General features: G+C 39.9%; 1 protein-coding gene across 14 annotated transcripts in view; it reads left to right on the top strand.

Moving 5' to 3' along the window:
• The window catches only part of GATAD2B (GATA zinc finger domain containing 2B), a 74,878-nt gene that overhangs the window by 48,417 nt on the left and 2,857 nt on the right, over positions 1-23,604 (top strand). For 7 of the 14 annotated variants that reach the window (XM_081494853.1, XM_081494855.1, XM_081494861.1 and 4 more), the window contains 6 exons: positions 16,154-16,489; positions 20,383-20,512; positions 21,112-21,243; positions 21,543-21,671; positions 22,100-22,270; positions 23,011-23,326. In XM_081494853.1, the coding sequence (XP_081350979.1) occupies positions 16,154-16,489; positions 20,383-20,512; positions 21,112-21,243; positions 21,543-21,671; positions 22,100-22,270; positions 23,011-23,326 (1,214 nt within the window). Of the gene's footprint in view, positions 1-8,623; positions 8,695-16,153; positions 16,490-20,382; positions 20,513-21,111; positions 21,244-21,542; positions 21,672-22,099; positions 22,271-23,010; positions 23,327-23,604 lie in introns of all 14 variants that reach the window. The other 7 variants (XM_081494863.1, XM_081494864.1, XM_081494862.1 and 4 more) reach the window with 2 other exon arrangements.

A 23,604-nucleotide genomic window follows, 5' to 3' on the forward strand; every position in this document is an offset into this window, starting at 1 on the left:
GATGCTTTTGAACTGTGGTGTTGGAGAAGACTCTTGAGAATTCCTTGGGCTGCAAGGAGATCAAACCATTCAATTCTAAAGGAAATCAGTCCTGAATATTCATTGGAAGGACAGGGCTGAAGCTGAAGCTCCAATACTTTGGCCACCTGATGTGAAAAGACCCTGATGCTGGGAAAGATTGAAGGCAGGAGGAGAAGGGGATGATAGAGAATGAGATGGCTGGATGGCATTACCGACTCGATGGACATGAGTTTGAGCAAGCTTCGGGAGTTGGTGATGGACAGGGAGGGCTGGTGTGCTGCAGTCCATGGGGTCTGGACATGACTGAGCGACTGAACTGATAAAGCATACTGTTCATTCTTTTTTAAATATACAAGCAAGAAGTGAGGAGTCCAAATTTCTCATCTGATGTGTCTTTCTTTTTTTGGCTCCGTCGGGTGTTAGTTGCACGTGGGATCTTTTGTTGTGGCACATGGGCTTTCTAGTTGCAGTGTGTGAGCTTCAGTAGTTGTGGCACATGGGCTTAGTTGCTCTGCTGCATATGGGGGTCTTAGTTCCCAGACCAGGGATCAAACCCACATCCCCCTACATTGCAAGGTGGATTCTTAACCCCTGGACCACCAGGGAAGTCCTGTGATTACTGTCTTGAGTCAACAATTAATATTTTGCCATATTTGCTTTATTGATAGGTAACATGCACATTTTTGCTGAATCATTTCAAAGTAAGTTTTAGACTTTACCTCTAAATATTAGGTTGGCCAAAAAGTTTTTTTGGATATTTCCGTTAAGATGTAGGAAGAACCTGAACGAACATTTTGGCCCACCTGATACTGAAGATGGCAGTGTTAGAATAATGCTGCCTCCCCCAAGGTGTCCACATGCTCATCCCCAGAATGACTGAATATGTTCAGTTTCTTGGCAAAGGGGAGTTAAGACAGCAGATGGAATTAAGGTTGTTAATCAGCTCACCTTAAAATACGGATATTATTCTGGATTATCCAGGTGGGCCCAGTGTAATCACAAAGGTTCTTAAAAATGGAAAATTTTAGGCAAAAGAAAGTCAGAAATATGGCAACATGAGGAGTGGGCCCAACATTAATGGCTTCGAAAATGGAGAAGTGGCCATGAGCCAAGAAAAGCAGTTGGTCAGCTAGACAAGGCAAGAAAATAGATACTGCTCTAGAAATTCCAGGAGGAGTGTAAGAAGCCCTACTGATGGCCTGAATTTGGTCCAGTGAGACCCATTTTAGACTTTTGACTGCCAGACTGTAGGATAATAAATTTGTACTGTTCAGGGACTTCCTGGTGGTCCAGTGATTGAGAATCCACCTTGCTATGCAGGGGATGCAGGTTCCATCCCTGGTTGGGTAACTCCCACATCTCACGGAGCAGCTGAGCCCATGCACCACAACTATTGAGCCTGCATGCCATAACTAGAGAGTCTGTACACCATAATGAAGGATCTGGCATGAGACAACGAAGATCCCATGTACTGCAACTAAGACCTAACACAGCCAAACAAGTAAAGAAATATTAAAAAAAAAAAAAAAGTACTGTTTAAGTCACTTAGTTTGTGGTAATTTGCTGTAACAGCCATAGAAAACTAATATAGTTGCTTTTCCAAACAAGGACAATTTTCTGTTCAACCATAGTCCCATTATCACACCTAACAAGATTAATAGTAATTCCCTAATACTATCTAATGCCCAGTCCACTTGGAGTTTCCCCAGTTGTTTCTCATAATATCTTTTGTATATTTTCTTTTTAAACCAAGATCTAATCAAATATCATACCTTGTATTTGGTATGTCTCTAAGTCCGTCTAGTCAAGGCTATGGTTTTTCCAGTGGTCATGTATGGATGTGAGAGTTGGACGGTGAAGAAAGCTGAGCGCCGCAGAATTGATGCTTTTGAACTGTGGTGTTGGAGAAGACTCTTGAGAGTCCCTTGGACTGCAAGGAGATCCAATCAATCCATCCTAAAGGAGATCAATCCTGGATGTTCATTGGAAGGTCTGATGTTGAAGCTGAAGCTCCAATACTTTGGCCACCTCATGCGAAGGGTTGACTCATTGGAAAGGACCCTGATGCTGGGTAGGATTGGGGGCGGGAGGAGAAGGGGACGACAGAGGATGAGATGGTTGGATGGCATCACCGACTCGATGAACATGGGTTTGGGTAGACTCCGGGAGTTGATGATGGACAGAGAGGCCTGGTGTGCTGCAATTCATGGGGTCGCAGAGAGTCGGACACGACTGAGCGACTGAACTGAACTGAAGTGTCTCTTAATCTAGAATAGTTTTCAGTCCTCTCTTCCACGTTTTTAATGTCAGCTTTTGAAGAAACCAGACTAGCTGATTTGCAGCATGTTCCACATTGTAGATTTGTCATATTGTTTCTGTATGGTATCATGTAGCTTATTCTCTGATTCTCTGTGTGTCCTGTAAACTGGACTTCAATGTAAAGTTTATGTGTTTTTGGAAAAATACTTCATGGGAGATGCTGTGTCTTCATACTGCATCACATTAAGAGGCACATAGTATCTGATTGTTTCACTATTTACACTGCCGATTTAGATGCCTGGATTAAGGTGACAGCAAGATCTCTCTGTTGGTAAAGCTGTGTTTTTCTCTTTGCAGTTAGTAGTCTTTGGTCTTGTTTTGTTTATTGTAAGCTGGGAAGCCTTTCTGCTCTGAGCCTAGTTATTATGAAAATAAATTTAAAATTTTGAGACCATCATTTTTTGACTCTGAAATATGGCACACCATGTTACTAAAACTGTTTGCAATTCCATTACAAAACATCACCTAGTGATGCTGGGTAGGATAAACTTTTTTTTTTTTTAAACACATAACCTGAACTGAAAGAAGTAAGGAAAATTCTCAGGGACCACAAAAATAAAAGGGAACTAAAAATGAGCAGTGTGCATGTGACTTAATGCTGTGGCAGTTCTGGGGGGGCTTTTCTAGTTTCAGTAACCAAAAGACTTGCTTTTTTGTTTTCCAGCCGCGCTGTGCGGCATGCAGGATCTTAGTTCCCCAACCAGGGATCGAACCCAGGCCCCCTACAGTGGAAGCGTGGAGTCTGAACCACTGGACCACCAGGGAAGTCCCTAAAAGACTTGGTTGGTCTTAATGCTCACGAGGGGTCCAAGAGACAACATTTTAGGCCTGTACGAAACAGAAGTAGAGGTGAGAATCCCCTAACAAAGCCAGGAGCCTTAAAGGCTCATGTTCAGGGAAGGGAGGTGACCACAACAAATTCCATCCCCTAGTTCCAAGGAAACAAAAATTTTCTGTCTCATCCTAGGCTTTGACTAGAGGTGGGTGGAAATCTCCCCTGAAAATTTAAGTATGAACCAAACTCAAATGGATTTAAATTATTTTTGTCTGAGTTCACTAAGCTGAGAAACAAATACAAAAAATTATTCAGAACACTTTATATATCTTTGCAGTAGCTGGCAGAAGCACATGAAAAACTGCTCTGGAGGAACAGGTCCACAGTCCAAACCATAGAGGATTCTTACAGATAAAGTCCTAGTGAAGACAGGGTGCTCTTAAAAAAATAACAAAAAGCACAAGAAAACAATTCATTTACTATGAACAAAAGTCACAGATACAACAGGAAGCAGCAAGAACTGAAAACTTCAGATAATAGAGCCATTGACTATATAAAATAAATGTATTTAAACTATTAAATACGGAGATTTAAGAAGAGAAGAAAAAATACTTTGGAAGAGACAGATTTGAAAAAAAAGAACTAACTAGAATATCTTAAGAAGTGAAGATTGTGGTCCTCTATTAAGCAGGTATTTATCTAGTATATATTATGGGCCAGGCACTGAATAAAATAGGAAGAAAAAAAGTGTTCCATGGAGCTTATATTTTAGTGGATGAGAAACAGACCAACATATATAAGCCTAATATGCCAGGTGGTCTTAATTACCAAGAAGAATAAAACTTTTTAAGGGGTTACAGAGTAGTGATGAAAGGTGATAATTGTTTTTGTTGTTGTTTGTTTCCCTAGTAGATGTATTAGGAAAAGTCTTTCTGAGATATGAAGGAAATAAGGGAGCAAGCCACATGGCTAACAGGAGAGAACAGGGAGACTAAACAGACTGGAAAGGAAGCAATGAGAGGGTATTGGAAGATGTAGTCAAAAGATAGTGGGCCAAATTATGTAGGGCCTTATAGGCTATGATACTGACTTGCAGTGCTCTGCTGGTTACTATTGCTGTATATATAACAAATTAGTTACCCTAAACTAAGACAGCTGTTTTATTATGCTTTTGGATTTTGTGGGTCAGGAATTCATTCAAATTGGGCACAGCCCTGATGGCTTGTTTCTGCTTTACAGTGTCTGGGGCTGCAGCTGGAAAGCTGCAAAAGTAGGGAAGAGGTATTAGTTGGGGGCTGGAATCATCTGAAGGCTCATTGACTTACATGTCTGGTGCCTGGGCTAAGATGACTTGAAGGGTAGACCTGCCAACTGAAGTGTCTATGTGTGACCTCTCCCTGAGGCTTTGCTTCGTCACACCTTGGCAGCCTCAGGGAAATTACACTTCTCAGAAAGTAGTTCAGGTCTCCAGACTTCAGTGTTCCAGAGAATAAGACAAAATCTGCATTGCTTTTTATGACCCAGTGGCAGAAGTCACCCAGCATCACTTCTGCTGTATTCTACAGATTGAAACAGTCATGAACCCACCTAGATTCAAAAGAAGGGAACATAGATCCCCATCACCACCATCTCTTGATGTGAGGACTTTCAAAGAATTTGGGGAGACAGTGTTTGTAAACCATCACAGATGCCATTAAAGCATTTTGAGCAAAGAAATGATACGCTACCACTTAAATTTTAGAAAGATCACTCTGATTTCTCCATGGAACATAGCCTGAGAAGGACAGGAGCAGAAGCAGAGTTTAAAAAATTACGATAGTCTGAGCAGGAGATGACAATAGCTTGGACTAGAATAATAACATGAAAATGGTGATAAGGGGTTGGATTTGAAATATATCTAAAAAGGAGTGCTGACAGAATTTACAGATGGAATGCATGTAGGGTGTGAGAGGAGCGAAGAACGACTGCATAGAATTTCATATGAGCAGTTGGTTAAATGGTGGTGTCATTTACTGAGGAGGGAAACACTAGGGGAAGAGAAAGTTTTTATCCCGGGAGTTCATGAATTCAGTTTTGGACATAAGTTCATAAAATGCCTGTTAGACACCCAAATGAAGATATCATGTAGGCAGTTGAATATATGTAAAAAAAATTTTAGAGGAGGGATAAAGTCTAGGAATATTGAGAATTAGCGTATAGATGCTTTTTTAAGCCATAGGAATATATGAGATTATGTGGAATATATGAGATTATATATAGGGTAGGGAGTGAGTGCAGATAGAGAAAAGGTACACAATTGAACCCAAGGGCATGCATACAGTTAGAATTAGGAACATGAGTAGATACTAGTGAAGGAGAGTAAGAATAAATGATCATGAAGACAAACAGATGTGGAATTCCTGGGCGGTCTAGTGGTTAGGATTCCAGGTTTTGACTGCTGTGGCATGAGTTCAGTCCCTGCTTGCGGAACTGAGATCCCTGAAGGCCAAAAAAGAAAAAGACGTTGTGTAGATGGCAACAGGTATGTGAAAAGGTGTTCAACATCACTAATCATCAGGGAAATAACAAATCAAAACCACAGTGAGATATTATCTCACGCTTGTTCTAATGGCTAATGGCTATTATCAAAAAGACAAGAAGTTAGTGTTGGTGAGGATGGGAAATGGGAATCCTGTGCACTGTTGGTAAATTGGTGCAGCCATTTTGAAAAACAGTATGGAGTTTCCTAAAAAAAAAATTGAAACTAGAGCTACCATTATCATCCAGCAGTTCCACTTCTGGATATTTATCTAAAGGAAACAAAAACATTAACTTGAAAAGATAATGCACCTTCATGTTTTTTGCAGTATTATTTGCAATAGTGAAGACATGGAAGCAACCTGAGTGTCCATCAGTGGATGAATAGTAAACAAAATGTTATATGTATATGTACACACACACACACAAAATGGAATTATTAGCCGTAAAAAAGGAAATCTTGCCATTTGTGACAACATGGATGGACCTTGCGGGCATTATGCTAAGTGAAGTAAGTCAGACAGAAAAAGATAAATACTATATAATCTCATTCATGTGTTGAATCTAAACAAAACAAAAACACCAACTCTTGGGTGCAGAGGACAGATTGGTGGTGCCTGTGGGGTGGGAGGAATGAAACAAAAAATGAGGGGATAGGATCAAAAGCTACAAACTTCCAGTTATAAAATAAGTCATTGAGATGTGATATATAGCATGGTGACTGTATTTAATAATACTTTTTCTAAAAATTGAAGTATAATCGATTCATAGTACTGTGTTTCAGGTATATAGCAAAGTAATTCAGATTATTTTCCATTATAGTTTATTGTATGATATTGAATATAATTCCTGTACTACATGGTAAATCCTTGTTGCTTACCTACTTTATGTATAGCAGAACTATGTATATAGTTTCCAGACAAAATAAGCTATGAGGCTATAATTAGAAGAACTTTTTAAAAAAATTGTATTTACTTACTTTTGGCTGCACTGGGTCTTTGTTGCTACACGAGGGCTTTCTCTAGTTGCTGTGAGCTTGGGCTACCCTATAGTTGCAGTGTGAGGGCTTCTCACTGCAGTGACTCCTCTTATTGTGGAGCCCAGGCTCTAGAGTGCTTGGGTTCGTTAGTTGTGGTGTGTGGGCTCAGTAGTTTGCATCTTGCAGGCTCCAGAGCTGGGACTCGGTAGTTGTGGCACACAGGATTAGTTGCCCCAAGGTATGTGGAGTATCCCTAGACCAGGGATCGAACCCATGTCCCCTGCATTGGCAGATGGATTCTTTACCACTGGATGACCAGGGAGGTCCTAGTGGAACTTTTATGACACAAATAAATATAAATTGTAAAGGAGAAGATTGATAAAGGAAAACTTAAAACACTGAAAAAGTCTTTATTTCATCTTTGTTTTTAAAAGATACTTTTTGACAGGTATGGTGTTTTAGACTGTCAGATATTTTTTCTTTCAGTATTTTAAAAATGTTGCTGTGTTCTCTTTTGCATTGTTTCCATCAAGAAATCTGATGTTATCCTTGTCTTTACATGTAAACATATCTTTTCCCCTCTCACTTTGGCTGCTTTCAAGATTTTGTAGTAGTTCTGGTTTTTTTTTTTTGGCTACACTGGGTCTTCGTTGCTGTGCTCAGGCTTCTCATTGTTGTGGCTTCTCTTATTGCAGTGCGTAGACTCTAAGTGTGCAGGCTTCAGTCGTTGCTGTGCAGGGGTTTAGTTGCCCCAAGGTATGTGGAATCTTCCTGGAACAGGAATTGAACCTGTGTCCTCTGCACTGGCAAATTCTTAACCACTGGACCACCAGGGAAGTCTATTTATAATAGTTTTGAGCAATTTGATTATGATGTCCCTTGGTGTGGGGTTTTTTTTCCCCCCATGTTTCTCGTGCTTGGGGTTTGTTGAGATTCTTGGATTTGTAGATCTATAGTTTTCAGCATTTATTCATTTGGCCATTATTTCTTAATGTATTTTTTTCTGTGCGCTTCATCTCTCTCCTGTCTTTGAGAGACTCCTGTTATCTATATACTTAGCTGCTTCAAGTTGTCCTCTAGTCCCCTGAGACTTTTATTTTTTTTATTTTTTTCTCTTTGATTTTGGATAATTTTTGTTTCTATGTCTTCTGGTTCACTAGTCTTTTATTTTCCTTTAATAATTGAATCTGCTCTTATTATCATCCCTTGTGTTTTTAAACATCTTTATTGAGATATATTTCACATACCATAAGATTCATCCATTTATATACAGTTCAGTGGTTTTAGTTTAGTCAGAGTTGTGCAAATGTTACCACAATCTAAGATTAGAACATTTTCATCACTCCAAACAGAACCCGCCTACCCCTTAGCAGTCATTCTCTATTTTGCCCCTCTCCTCAGCTCTAGGCAACCACTGGCTACTTTGTTTCCATAGATTTGCCTTTTCATATAAATGGAATCATACAATATAGGGCCTTTTGTGACTGGCATCCTTTACTTAGGATAGTGTTTTCAGAGTTCATCTATGTTGTAACATGTATCAGCACTTCATCCCTTTTTATGGCTATCATACAGTGTTTATACAATGACTGTATATCCATTGTATGAATATACCACATTTTGTTTATCTGTTCATCAGTTAATGGACGTTTGGGTTGTTTCCACTTTTTGGCTATTATGAATAATGCTGTTGTGAGCACTCGTGCACAGATTTTTGTGTAGAGATAATGTTTTTGGTTCTCCTAGCATTGGAATTGCTGGGTTATATCGTAACCCTATGTTTAACTTTGTGAGGAACTGCCAAGCAATTTCCCAAAGTGACTATCATTTTACATTCCTACCAGCAGTGTGTGAAGATTCTAGTTTCTCTACATGCTCAGTACTTCACCTGTCTTTTTTATGATAGCCATCTTTCTGCAGCTCTTAACTTCTGTGGTACTTTGTCCTTTTTGAAATGTAGCTGTCTTTGTCTCACTATGCCCTTACACCATCATCTCCATCTCTTTACTCAGGAGTCTGCCTGGCTCTCCTCATTTCCCATCCCTGCATCGTGTCCTAGAAATGCTCCTATGGCAGTAAACAAGTGAGTTATAGAGCTTATTACATTTGTTTCCTCTCCCTCTGGGATCACTGTCCTTGGCAGCCTCATGTCCAATGTCTTGAAGACCTTGTTTCAGGTGTTTTGTCTAAAGGTTTTTTGTTTCAGGTGAGCGGGCATATCCAGCCTGTGTTACACCATCTTGACCAGAAGTGGAAATCACAGCACTGGTTTTAACATCAACAAATCGGTGTCTAAATGGTGAACTGGAGAGAGGATTACTAAATCAAATATTTTTTACTATGAAATTCTACACAGTAGTTAAAACAGATGAACTAGAGCTTCATATATTTACTTGGATAAATTTTAAATATTAAAAAATTAAGCATTAAAAAAGCAAAATGAAAAAGGATACATACAAGAGCTACTTTTAAAATTACACAAACTAAGGAATTCCCAGGTGGTCCAGTGGTTAGGACTCCACCCTTCCACTTCAGGGGACCTGGATTTGATTCCTCATCAGGGAACTAAGATCCTGCATGTGTGTGGTGCAGCCTAAACAAATAAAATATACAAACCATACTATATATTATTTATGGATACAGATTCGTGGGATCGCAAAGAGTCGGACACGACTGAGTGACTGAACTGAATGAACTGAACTGATATATGTAATAGAATGATAACAAATCCATTATAATGCCTTTCTCTGAGGAGGGAAGAAGGGAGGGTAGAATGGTTTGGTGGGAAAGTTACACAGGGTGCTTCAACTGTATCTATAATGTTTGCATGCATGCTAAGTCACTGCAGTCATGTCTGACTCTTTATGACCGCATGGACTATAGTCTGCCAGCCTCCTCTGTCCACGGGATTCTCCAGGCAAGAATACTGGAGTGAGTTGCCATTTCCTCCTCCATGGCTATGGTTTTTCCAGTAGTCATGTATGGATGTGAGAGTTGGACGGTGAAGAAAGCTGAGCACCGAACAGTTGATGCTTTTCAACTGTGGTGTTGGAGAAGACTCTTGAGAGTCCCTTGGACTGCAAGGAGATCCAACCAGTCCATCCTAAAGGAGATCAGTCCTGGGTGTTCATTGGAAGGACTGATGTTGAAGCTGAAACTCCAATACTTTGGCCACCTCATGCGAAGAGTTGACTCATTGGAAAAGACCCTGATGCTGGGAAGGATTGGGGACAGGAGGAGAAGGGGATGACAGAGGATGAGATGGCTGGATGGCGTCACCGACTCAATGGGCGTGAGTTTGGGTAAACTCCGGGAGTTGGTGATGGACAGGGAAGCCTGGTGTGCTGTGATTCATGGGGTCACAAAGAGTTGGACACGACTGAGCGACTGAACTGAACTGAACTGATACCTTCTCCAGGGGATCTTCCCAACCCAGGAATTGAACCAGGGTCTCCTGCATTGCAGGTGGATTCTTTACCAACTGAGCTATCAGGGAAGCCCAATCCATAATGTTTAGTTCACTAAGAATAACTTTAATGGGATTAAATGAGGGAATACATATACAGGGCCTTATATATTGCCTATTAAATAGCAGTCAACTCAGTAGGTATTAATTTGTTTTGCTCACCTCTATCCCTCCATCCTCTTCCCTCTCAGTATCTTCTAAAAGTCTTCACTGCAGACCTGTATTTTGATTTGGGGGTAACAGTGAGTTGAAAATTGGACAAGTATGACTCTAAAGCTGTGTCACCATCTGGCCATTCTTATGTTTTTACAACAATTAGCAGTGAATTTAAAGCTGGACATTTTTCTGCTGTAATTGTTGGACACAAGTACTCTCCTTTAATTTGTTGACGTGTCACGCTTTCCTAGTTTTCCCTTAGCTCTCTTAGTTTCCTCTGACCAACCAATCCTTAAATGTAGGTATTGCCCAAGGCTCTATCCTTGGCTCTTTTCCTTCCGACTGTATATTCAATTTCATTCATCCCCATACATTATTTCAGTTATCTTCTTTACCTGTTCAAATATTTATCTCCAGCTCTGGCCTGAACTCTGGTGCTCTTGTTCGTGTACCATATATTCACTTGTTTATTGGGTATCTCCACCTTGATTTCGTTTCAGCACTTCTGACAGAGCTGTCTATCCATTTGGCTATTTTCGGTTTAGGTAACAGAAAATCAGTTCATACTGGCTTAAACATTAAAGGAATTTGTTGGTCTGTGTAACAGGACTAGCTTCAGAGTAGTTTGATTTGGTGGCACAGCTATGTAATTAGCTCTCCTCTCAATGTTCTCCTGTGCACAGCATCTGCTTTATCTGCAAACTACCTTCCCTCATGACCAAGATGGCTGCCAATAGCAACATGCCAGCACTACCTGTTGTCTCATTTAGGGCTTCCCTGGTGGCTCAGAAGGTAAAGAATCCGCCTGCAATGCAGGAGACCCAGGTTTGATCCCTGTGTTGGGAACATCCCTTATACAAGGTAATGGCTAAATTTTCTCATTGAGGGGAAGGTAATAGAGTTGATAGGACTTAGTGACTTAGATTTAAGAGTCTGGAAAAGTTAAGGATGATTTCCAGGCTTCTAGCTTTTGCCTCTGGATGAATTGAATTCAGTGTGAGGAAGAAAAACCAGGATATAGCAAAGTCAGAGATAATGAGTTCTTTATCTAAATACATCCAAGTACTTATCTAAAGTACATCTAAGTACTTTAGTTACATACACGTCTGTCTCCTATCAGAATAAAATTGTTAAAGACAGTAACCTGGTCTTTTTTTCACCTTTACTTCTAGTACCTAACCCACAACTTGGCACATTGTATATACTTAATGTCTGTGGGGGATGGATGAGTTGGATGCATGTGCAAATGCATGAATCCATAACACTGCTTCTTAAGATTATTTCATTCTGAGCAGGGAGATATACTGTATAATAGATTTTTTTTGGCGGGGTGGGGAGGAATAGCTGTAAAATATATAGTAGAGGTTTTTTTTTTAGGATTTTTTTTAGTGTGGATGATTTTTTTTTCAGTTTTACTTATTTATATTTGGCTATGCCGGGTCTTTGTTGCTCTGTGGGCTTTTCTCTAGTTGTGGAGAGCAGGGGCTACACTCTAGTTGCAGTGCCCATGGCATGTGGGATCTTTCCAGACCAGGAATCAAACCCATGTCTCCTACATTGGCAGGCAGATTGTTTACCATTGAGCCACCAGAGAAGCCCTGTAATAGATTTTTGAAGTGAGCTAGACATGCATTGGAATTCTAGATTCACTGTCTAAAGCTTTGCAGTCTTAGGATACTTGATTTGACATTTTTTCCACCTCTAAAGTAGAGATAATACCACCTAGTAACTTGTTGAGATTTAAATAAGGAAACATGATAAAGTGTCTAGTAGCATGTTTGGCTTTTAAGTAGATACTTAAGAAATACGGTTATTATTTGAAGCCTGGAAAAAGAAGAAAAGTTTGATTAGGTGTTAAAAGACAACATACAACATTAATTTTACAGAATTTTTGTTTTTCTTTTTGGAGAGGAATTTGTGTGTGACCAGCTTAACATTGAAGCAGGAAATGGCAACCCACTCCATTATTCATGCCTGGAGAATCCCATGGACTCAAAGGAGCCTGGCGGGCTACAGTCCATGGGGTTGCAAAGAGTCAAACACAACTGAAACAACTTAGCACTAACTCAGCTTACATTGAATATTATTTTTACAGCTTTATTGGCGTATAAGTATATGATTCAGCGATTTTTAAAAAAAATAAATGTACAGAATTCTGTGGCTATAACTACAATCTAGCTTTAGAACATTTTCATCACCCTGAAAGTATCACTCGTGGCCTTTTTTAATCTGTTTCTACTAAATTGTATATATATATATTTTTTTTTCCTTATTGTGGCAAGCTATACATAACATCGGAGAAGGCAATGGCACCCCACTCCAGTACTCTTGCCTGGAAAATCCCATGGACGGAGGAGCCTGGTAGGCTGCAGCCCATGGGGTTGCTAAGAGTCGGATATGACTGAGCGACTTCACTTTCACTTTTCCCATTCAGGCACTGGAGAAGGAAATGGCAACCCACTCCAGTGTTCTTGCCTGGAGAATCCCAGGGACGGTGGAGCCTGGTGGGCTGCCGTCTATGGGGTCGCACTGAGTCGGACATGACTGAAGCGACTTAGCAGCATACATAACATAAAATTTACTATTTAACCGTTTTTGTTTTTATTTTTTTAATATTTATTTTTATCTATTTAATTTATTTATTTGACTCCACCAGGTGTTAGTAGTAGCATGTGGGATCTAGTTAGTTCCCTGACCAGGGATCAGACCTGAGCCCCCTGCATTTCGAGCACAGAGTCTTAGCCTCTGGACCTCAGGGAAGTCCCTAGTTTAACCATTTTTAAATGTTGAATTCAGTTTTTATTACTTTCACAGTGTTGTGCAACCATCACTACTATCCATTTAAGAACTTTTTCTTCATCCCAGAGACACTGTTCCCATTAAATAGTAACTCCTCACTACCTTCTCTCCACCCCCAGTCACTGATAGCCTCTATTCTGCTTTGTCTCTGTGAATATACCTTGCTGAGTCACTTGAGTCATGTCTGACTGTTCGAGACCCTATGGGCTGTAGCCCACCAGGTTCCTCTTATCCATGGGATTCTCTAGGCAAGAATACTAGAGTGGGTTGCCATGCCCTCCTCCAGGGGGAATATGCCTTAGGTAACTCATATAAGTGGAACCGTAAAATACTTGTCCTTCTATGTCTGGCTGACTTCATTTAGCCTGGTTGTTTTAAAGAGTCATCCATATCTCATTGGATTTTGAGGCAGGCATGGCTGTGAGTACATAAAGTTGGATCAGTAAAGTCAAGAGTGGGCAAGGAAAACTTAATCAGAGTTGTCAAGCTATCTGTTGGGAAAGATTGCTTACCTCAGACATTGAGATATCTGATTCTGGTTTCTCACAACTTGCAGTGTACCCATTTATGTCATTATAATAAAGGGGAAATTATTTGAACTGATTTAGTTATTTGTGTAACCATCAGTTGAAGAAGCCAAGCTAATGATGGCATCCCAATTTACAACCAGCACCAGGTTGAATTTTGTTATTTTGTCATTCCCTCAGTGCTCATAAATATAATTTATCTCAAAACTTAGAACAATATACTGTATTAACACACATTTGTATATTTTGCTCTGTACTTTTCTGAAGTACTTTTTTCACCTAGGTGTATAATTAGTTGATTTTTTACTTTTTGCAACTCTTCATGGTATTCTCAATCATACTCTCACTGTGAGGTGTTGATCAAGTTACCCAGGACATTGTTACTGTGGAATTAGGGCTTAACTTTTTGGTGTTCATTCAACTTTCCAGTCAGTCCATCTGGGGGTATTTTTCAGAGGTAAACCACTTCAGAAATAACACATGTCAAAATAAGAAATCTTTGGGGAACCTGCAGCTAATGAATGTTTCTATATGCTATAATATGTTTTATATCTGAAGCTGTTAAAAGAGAATTAAGAGGATATGGAGAAATTGGAGCCCTAGTACTCTGCTGGTGGTAATGTAAAATGGTGCAGCCACTTTGGAAAAACAGCCTAACAATTCTTCAAAATGTTAAAAAGAGAGTTACCATAGGACCCAGCAATTCTACTTGTTGATATATATTCAAGAGAATTGAAGACATGTCTGTACAGAAGTTCATAGCAGTATTCATAATAGTTAAAAGTAGGGGACTTCCCTAGTCAGCCAGTGGTTAAAACTCCATGCCTCCACCGCAGAGGGCATGAGTTCTATCTCTGGTCAGGGAATTAGGATCCTGCATACCACACAGTGTGGCCAAAAAAAATTAAAAAGTGGGGGAAAGACCCAAATGTCTATCAATTGATAAATGAATAAACAAAATATATATCCATACAATGGGATATCATTAGACCATAAAAAATATGAAGCAATGATATATGCTACATGAATGAACCTTAAAAACATAATGGTAAGTGAAAGAAGTCAATCATAAGAGACTACATATTGTATGATTCCATTTATATAAAAGTCCAAAATAGGCAAATTTAGAGATAAATTCAATTAGTGAGGTATAGAGGTAAAGGGGGAAGAGAGTGACTGCTAATGGGTATGGGTTTTTTTTTAAGGAGGAAACAATGAAAATATTCTAATACTGATTGTGGTGATCATTGCATAGCTCTGTGGGTATACTAAAAACCACTTAATTATACACTTTAAATAGGTGAACTATGTGAAATGTGAATTATATCTCAACAAGGATGTTCTTTGAAAAAGAGAGTTAAGAAACATTACCTGAAAATTCAGAGGTCTGAGTTCTGACTTTTCTCTGTTCTCCAAAAGATCTGTTTCCTTTTGTGGGAAATTCTTTTGTTGGTTACTGTTTTTCCTCATTAAAACTAGAAGAGTTATATTTTACTCTGCACTACAGGAAGGAAGATGCGGCAAGCACATACATACTTTTCTTTGCAAGAGCACCAATTAACATTGGTAATCTGCTCTGTCCTACTGCTTGAGTCTGTGAATTATCAAGCTGAATCTTGTATCTTACAAGTGTGAAAGTTATATCCTGAGGGTGTGGAAATTAAATTTTACTGAACCCTTTTCTGAGTGCCCACTTTTACAGATGAAATTGAGATTTGGGGAGGTAAAGTAACTTTTTAAATATTTGACCTGTAAAAGTAAATAGCAGTCTGAACCTATGTTTTGATGCGTCAAAAATTTTTCTTTCCAGTGTCACATTGCTGTTTCCTACCAGGAAGGTAACCTGGATTTAAAAATGTTGGAGAAATTTTGCAGCTAGATTTTGTTAGTGTAACAAATCAAATTGAGAAGTAAAAATGATAATTAGCTTGCCTGTAATAATTTTGCTGTGAGAGTAAAGAACATAGTACCTTTTATCTTCCTATGTGCCTGAGTTCTTTGCTGAACAAAGTATCTTAAGATACTGAATCTGTATAGAATTGAAGGCAGATAGATAACAGTGGGCTCCTCTGACCCTTGCTGTATCCAGACAACTGAGGATTCCTGTTAGATGCCCTTTGTCTAATTAATCTTTCTCATATTTCTCCATCAGTAAGATAGGCCAGTTAAAGATATGCATGGGTGACCTGAGGAACCTCCCATTCATAAAAGAGTCTTTTCCAGGAGAAGAATTTGACATGAGAGTTAAAACCAAAGCATCTGACTTTGAGCATGCATACACAAAAGGCCAGTCACAAAAAAATGTTTACTTTTTCAAGAGATGTAGGCTCTTAATGGATTATCTCAGTGAGTATGGTCTTTGGTTTCAGACATCTGTACAGTAAGAACCTCGATGACTGGAAGGCATTTGAAGGTTTACTTTCACTGCTGAGGCTGAGATGATACCTCCTTTAATACAGATCATCTAGGAAGTTATAGGGTAGAACGTTAGCTCAGTTAACTTTGACCTTCCATTTATATGCCTGTGATTCGTCTTCCTTGTGGACTATTTAAGGGACTTTATTCTGATTGCACTCGAATGTTTCTTTCCATAGGATGGATAGAATGACAGAGGATGCTCTTCGCCTGAATCTGTTGAAGCGGAGCTTGGACCCAGCTGATGAGCGAGATGATGTCCTGGCTAAACGACTCAAAATGGAGGGGCATGAGGCCATGGAACGTCTGAAAATGTTGGCACTGCTCAAACGAAAGGATTTGGCAAATCTTGAGGTGCCACATGAGTTACCCACTAAACAAGATGGCAGTGGTGTCAAGGGCTATGAAGAGAAGCTTAATGGGAATCTCAGGCCTCATGGAGACAACAGGACTGCTGGAAGGCCAGGCAAAGAAAACATCAATGATGAACCTGTAGATATGAGTGCTAGACGGAGGTATGGCTTGATTCAACTGCCTCCATAGTTAAGGTCTTCTCATAAACTAGACCTATGAAAACGGAATGAATTCCAATGAGAGGAAGGGGTTTTTCTTCCTAAAGCTTCTTGAATGAAGGTGTATCTATGCCATCTGGCTTGACCATGATTCCTCTTGTTTCCAAATGAAAATAAGTGCCTCTAAAAATTACTATCCTTACGATAAAGTAGCCATTTCTGGATCAAGGAGGCAGTAAGAGTTGATACCCCAATTAGAAGTGAGTTAATATACTTTCACTCTAATCTTAGGCCCTTTTAGGAGGCAAAAACAGTCATTTCTTCAGATCATCCCAGGAATTTTGGGATCTGTTTATTTATGGATACCCAACTTTTATTACCTCAAAGAATATGGGCCTCTCTTCTTGTGTGTTCTATCTTCTTCATATGCTAATCATCTACATTTTTTACTTCATTTGTGCCACATTCCCCAAACCCCAAATATGCATACACATTCACTTATACAAGTACACTCATGCTTGTGCTCTCTCTCTCACATACACATAACAAGAAAGAAGAAAAAAGGAGTGGTTATAATCTTACTTGGGTTTCTTTCTCTACCTTTTCATGTTTACTTATTAGTATTGTCTCAGAGTTATTTTTTTAAAATCACATCCAGTAGGGGAACATTATTCTTGGTAATAGCAGTAAAACCCTTAGGAAACGTCAGAAAAGTTCTGTAGAGGTTGTGGAAGAAGAGAAAAATTCTTGGGAGCGATATGTAGTATCAGCAAAGAATTATAGACTAATCCTTAGACCTTTTTAGAAAAAAAGAAAAATGGATGAATGAGATAATGCACCTGAGTAATCCACTTGCCCCACAGTCACCCTTAACCTTCTGGAGCAAATGACTAATCCTCCCTCACTGGGGTCAATGAAGAGGAGAAATGTTAGGTGGATTCCTTACATCCAAATTTGGAACTGAAAATGTATTTTTCATAGAAACATTGTTACACGTTTTGGTAAGATCTCAGTGCTGTTGGAATTGTACTATATCACAGATAAATTCTATTGAAAGTTAAGAGTATCCTGAAAACTCTCCCATTGTGTTTAATTTTTTTAGAGGATTGAACTTTTGAAACTTGAATCTTTAGAAACTGGAAACTGTTCTTAATGTTCTCCAGGAAAAGAGGCTTGATGTAAACCATTTAGACCCCCATTCTACATGAGAAAAATAGGCCCTGTCTGCCCTGTGGCTCTTCTTCCCTTTCACCAGACCAGATACACTGACAGCTATTTCCACTTAGCCTCAAGCTTTTTGTAAGAAGAAATAAGATTGATAGATTGCTCAGCATGGAGAACAGTGGTTTCTTTGATGTGGATAAAAGGAGGAGGGACTTTAAAAGCAGAAAGAAGGAAGGGCTTTTGACATGATAGCCATATCATAATTGCCTAAATATCTTTTTTTTTTTTTTTTGCCATCAATTGTGCAAGTTATGGTATCTATGAAATAAGATATGCGTGAAACCAGCACTGCTTATGTTTTGGAATGCTATCGAGACATGGCAGTTCTGGTTTTGTTTTTATTACCTGGATAAAGATTAGGAGTTTTATAGTTTCTGGGAATCTGCCAGTCTGAGTTACAAAGTGATATCAGCAGCAAGTCTGGCTTTTAATAATATCTAATTGGTAGGGTTTCATGCTTAAGAACAGCAAGTATTGTAAATCATATGTATGTTTGGGAAAGTAGCAAAATAACTTCTATCCCTAGAAAAGTTTAATAAAAAGCCAGAGTTCTAGGTCAAAAGTAAAAAAAAACAAATTGAGGAATGAAACTTGACTTGGGCTTTTCCTTACCTGTGCTGTCTATGTAATATGTGTCAGTTATATTTGGGAATAAAATATCATTTAGGGTTTTCTCAGATAAAACTTCCTGATAAATGTCGCTCAGTTCCAAAATCTCCATACTGTAATGTCTCTGCTTGTTCTGTTGCTGGATAGTCCTTAAGTAATAGGTGACACTCATTTGAGCCAGGAAGAATTCCTTAGGTTAGAAATAATCTGTGAGGTGTGTATCCAGCCAGGCCAGGATGGAAAGAGCTTCTGACTGTTGATGTAAACATTGGGGAATCATGTAGAAGAAAGAGAAATCTACCAGACCTCAAAGTTGTTTACTCATGTTAGGGATGGGGGTGGGGCATGAAGGAATATAGAAACGATGAATAAAAATGTAGTTTGTTTAGGCCTGACCATTACTCCAGGAACTGGGGGTTAGAGGATAAAAGGTTCTTTTCTCCCTTTGCTACTGCTAAGTCACTTCAGTCGTGTCCGACTCTGTGCGACCCCATAGACGGCAGCCCACCAGGCTCCCCCGTCCCTGGGATTCTCCAGGCAAGAACACTGGAGTGGGTTGCCATTTCCTTCTCCAATGTATGAAAGTGAAAAGTGAAAGTGAAGTCGCTCAGTCCTGTCTGACCCTTAGCGAACCCATGGACCGCAGCCTACCAGGCTCCTCTGTCCATGGGATTTTCTCCCTTTAGTGACTTCTTTTTTCTGTAACCCTACATTTTCAACTTGTGTCTGACCAGTGCTTATAAAGTGATACAGACAAATTTAGTAATTCCCAAGGTTGTTATTATTATCACTGTCTTCCTATTTTATTTCCTCAGCTAAACTTGGTTGTTTTAGTAACCTCAGTTTTACCCTGTTGAGGAATTGAATGCCTGTCCCAACCATCCAAGGTGCCTTGTTCAAAAGGCATCCAAGTCCCAATGGCATCTGAGATAAGAACCCCTGAGCAATGGTCAAGAGGCTCTCAGGACTAAAGATCTGTGGTTATAAAAGGTTTGAGTTACAAGTTTAAGTAAGACCAAGAACACATTATTTTAGACCTACACACTCCTGACTGCCCTGTAGATTTTGAAAAAGTAGAGTCAGCGAAGATATCTCTGAGTTAAGAAATCAAGAGAGAATTAGATATGGTCATTGACCTGGGAACCTCAGGCAGTTAGAATTTGCAGGATTCTTGTTATCTAGGTGTTAAAAAGTGAGTGCCATTTTTTATTTTAGAGGGACAAGATGGTTTTAAGACTAGCCCCAGAAAGATCAAAACTAGAATTGTCTAATAACTAGGATAGGGCATAGCCAGTATGAAAGGTTTAGATTTCAGAGTCATTTCTAGACAGTTTTTTTTCTGAGGGAAGATAGTAATTAGAACTTGCAAATAGGTGCAAGCCCCATACATTTAATTATGGAGCTTCAATCCTCCAGAAGGCTGTAGACATTATACTTAGCACTGTCCATTCTCTCAAGCCACTGACAACAGTACCTTCTTTTGGCCAAAACCCTTGACAGGATAGACTTGACTGGAGTTGCCGCATAACCTCCTTTCTTGTAAATCTTCAGATAGCCAGGATCATGTGCTTGTCAGTATCATCATACTGATATATAATTATTATAATAATATAATAATCCTTAGCAACATGTCGTCTCTACCTGGGGTGGACAGTAGGCTCTACTGCCTTTGCCTTTCTTCCCCTGTCAGGCTAACCATTCCCTTCTTGAACGTCAAGACAACCCAAAAGGAGACTGAGATATAAGGAAAGCACTTGGAATTTTGATTAAAATTAGTGTGATAAAAACACTCATCTCTTATTTTCATTCCTAAAGCCATTCAGTGTCTTTCTGTCTGCATCCTCTAGAAGGAATTTAGATGGGAAAAGTTCTTTTGCTGTGGTTTTGTCAACACTTCCATTTTGGTTTCTTCTTTATCCTTTGATTTGGATGTCTCTGTCTTCCCTGGGTGAATCAGAACAGACTTAAGTTTCCTTGGATTTCTTTGTTTAGTGTATAAAAGTTTTCTTAACTTTTCTATGAACTTTGTTGGAAATACCTTAATTTTTCCTTTTCTTGTCCAGTGAACCAGACCGAGGAAGGCTAACTCCCTCCCCAGACATCATTGTTTTGTCTGATAATGAGGCTTCCAGCCCCCGTTCCAGCTCCCGAATGGAAGAAAGACTCAAAGCAGCCAACTTAGAGATGTTTAAGGTAAAAAAAGAAAAGAGATTCCTTTGATCATTTCTTGCTTCTACTATTCTTTTTAATTCCCCGAGAGTCCCATTTCTGGGTTTTTTTAGTGTTTACTTTTTGGATCTAAATAACTACAAGTGGAGAAGAAAGTTTGAAAAAGCATATTCAGTGTAGTTTATCTTTGGAAAATGAAAACTTCATAATTCAGATCACATAAACTCAACTCTTAGCTAGAAATACCTTCTATACTGTATCCTGGGTCTCAGAATATGGAGGAATTCCTAAGTTTTTATGTATTTCTGGAGGAAACATGGGTCTAAAAGATTAAGGAACATTATTTTCAAGGAAAGCAGTATCTCCCTTTGGCCATTCTTCTGCCAGGAATCTGGTTAGCATTTATATATGATCTCTTCTTTCATTCTGTAAGCTGTTTTTGAGTACCTAACGAATACCAGACACTGTGCCAGACTATGTGCTAGGAACACAAAGGTAACAATTCCATTGCACCTGTGCTTCTTGTGGAAGATGAAGGTTTTTGACCTAAAAGAACAGATTATCTTGCAGGAATGGACTCGGAGTAACTGCTACTATAGCTGATAGTCTCCATGTTTCCTCAGGGGAAAGGCATTGAAGAACGGCAGCAACTCATCAAGCAGCTGAGAGATGAGCTGCGATTGGAAGAAGCCCGACTGGTGCTGTTAAAGAAACTGAGACAGAGCCAGCTACAGAAAGAGAGCGTGGTGCAGAAGGTACTGCGCCCAAGAAATAAAGGGCTGGCAGAGAGCAAAGAAAAGCGGAGAACGGGCTGCCCCAGGGGAATTCAGCAGGGCGGCGCATTCTGCTCTGGTCCCCTGGGTTTTAGTCTCTAGGAATAGTGTTATTTTATTTGGGGCCTTAATCACGAAAACTGTGATTCTGTTTTTTTATTTTCCCTTCTGGTCAACAGAAGCTTCAGACTGACAAGGAGTTTTGAAAGTCTAGAAGTGTACCAGATTTCTACCTCTGATTACTAGCCTTTTCCACTGTCTCATTTTCTCCTCTCTCCCAGACTCCAGTTGTACAGAATGCAGCATCTATTGTTCAGCCATCTCCTGCCCATGTGGGACAGCAAGGCCTGTCCAAGCTTCCCTCCCGGCCTGGGGCCCAAGGGGTTGAACAGAATTTGAGAACATTACAGGTATGTGACCCATAGTGTGATCTTAGTTCAGGGAACTCTGTTATCCTATCTCGGTTTCAGGGCTTTTGTGAAGATCAGAGAAAGAACCTGGCCTTGATAGACATGTCATTATTATCGATAGTCCTGTTGGTCCTTAATGGCATGAGTTAGTCTGCAGTAGAAGGATGAATAACTGATCTTTACACTGTAGTCTTTCTACTTCTTAGCCCTTTTTCATAGAGGGTTAAGACAGTTTATACCAGAAAAGCCAGGGAATTCCTAACTACTAATCAAGTTTTACAGTGATGGCAGATTTATCCCATAGATCATTAGACAAAATTACCAAGTCTGACTATGTTTCTACTTAGCTATATATTATAGGCAGTGTTTTCTGTTTGGCATTTTGTGAGGCATTTTACCACCTACGACTGTATCTTTTCACACTTCAGGGTCACAGTGTCATCCGTTCAGCGACCAATAACACCCTCCCACACATGTTAATGTCTCAACGTGTGATTGCGCCAAACCCAGCCCAGCTACAGGGTCAGCGGGGCCCGCCTAAGCCTGGCCTTGTACGCACCACAACACCCAATATGAATCCCACCATCAATTACCAACCGGTAAGAGGGAGCCCTAATGTGGAAACAGAAAAATCTTTTATTTGCTTTCCCTGTTGAAAAGGTCATAGATTTTAAGTTTTTGGACATTGAGAAACTCTAGGACAACAAAGGAAATTTTGGTGGGTTGACAGTGGTCCCAAAAGTGAAATCATGAGGAATTGTATGAATATAGCATGTGCGTGCTTAGTCACTAAGTTGTGTCTGACTCTTTGCAACCCCGTGGACTATAGCGCACCAGGCTCATCTGTCCATGGAGTTTTCCAGGCAAGAATACTGGAGCAGGTTGCCATTTACTCCTCCAGGGGATCTTCCGAACCCAGGGATCAAACTCGAGTCTCCTCCGTCTCCTGCATTGGCAGGTGGATTCTTTACCACTGAGCCACCTGGGAAGCCCACATGAATATAGTAGTAGAGAAGAAGGGTTATGTGCAGCAGAGCAGCAATAGCTAAAATATGTCTAGAAGAAGGAGCTAGAGGGATCTAAGGAATAAGAAGCATAAAGGATATAAGACAAAGAATCCTGAATCTTTGCAGTTTTAGTTCATAGCCACTGTCATTCTCCTTTCCTGTGTACCAAAATCCTTTTTCAGTGGAGAAGTTGGACACCTCATGTCATTTTCTGAGTTTGGGGGAAGCTGAGTAGGTCAGACTAGGATCAGATAGTGTTCTCTGCCACGAAAGTAAAAGTTGGTGCTTTCTCCCACATGTCATCACTGACCCCTATACTCAATCTGTTTCAGCAGTCAAGTTCTTCTGTTCCCTGTCAGCGCACAACATCCTCTGCCATCTATATGAATCTTGCCTCCCATATCCAGCCAGGGACCGTGAACAGAGTGTCCTCACCACTTCCTAGCCCCAGCGCCATGACAGATGCTGCCAACTCACAGGCTGCAGCCAAATTGGCTCTTCGCAAACAGCTGGAAAAGACACTCTTGGAGATTCCACCCCCTAAACCACCTGCTCCCTTGCTTCACTTCCTGCCTAGTGCAGCCAATAGCGAGTTCATCTACATGGTAGGCTTGGAGGAAGTCGTACAGAGTGTCATCGACAGCCAAGGTAAGGCTGTTTGTTGGCCAGTCTTTTTATCTAAGCAAGAGGTTGCCAAACCTGATTAATATGGACAGAGTATCACATGGTACTGTGTAACATTAAATAACCTCTCCCTGACTTTTACCAAACCACTCCCATCCTTTATTCAGAGGCTGCTTAGGAACAGCATATCAAAAAGCTTTTTGTGTGTCTGTATGTCTTAGGCTTACTATTTTTTACTGTGTATTTTGTATAGCTTGTCTGGTTTTTTTCAGCATATCATTTAGCTCTTTTTTTAAATTATT

This window comes from Giraffa tippelskirchi, chromosome 5 (assembly GCF_054371585.1).
Source record: "Giraffa tippelskirchi isolate mGirTip1 chromosome 5, T2T-mGirTip1v1.2.pri, whole genome shotgun sequence".
NCBI classification, from domain to species: Eukaryota; Metazoa; Chordata; class Mammalia; order Artiodactyla; family Giraffidae; genus Giraffa; species Giraffa tippelskirchi.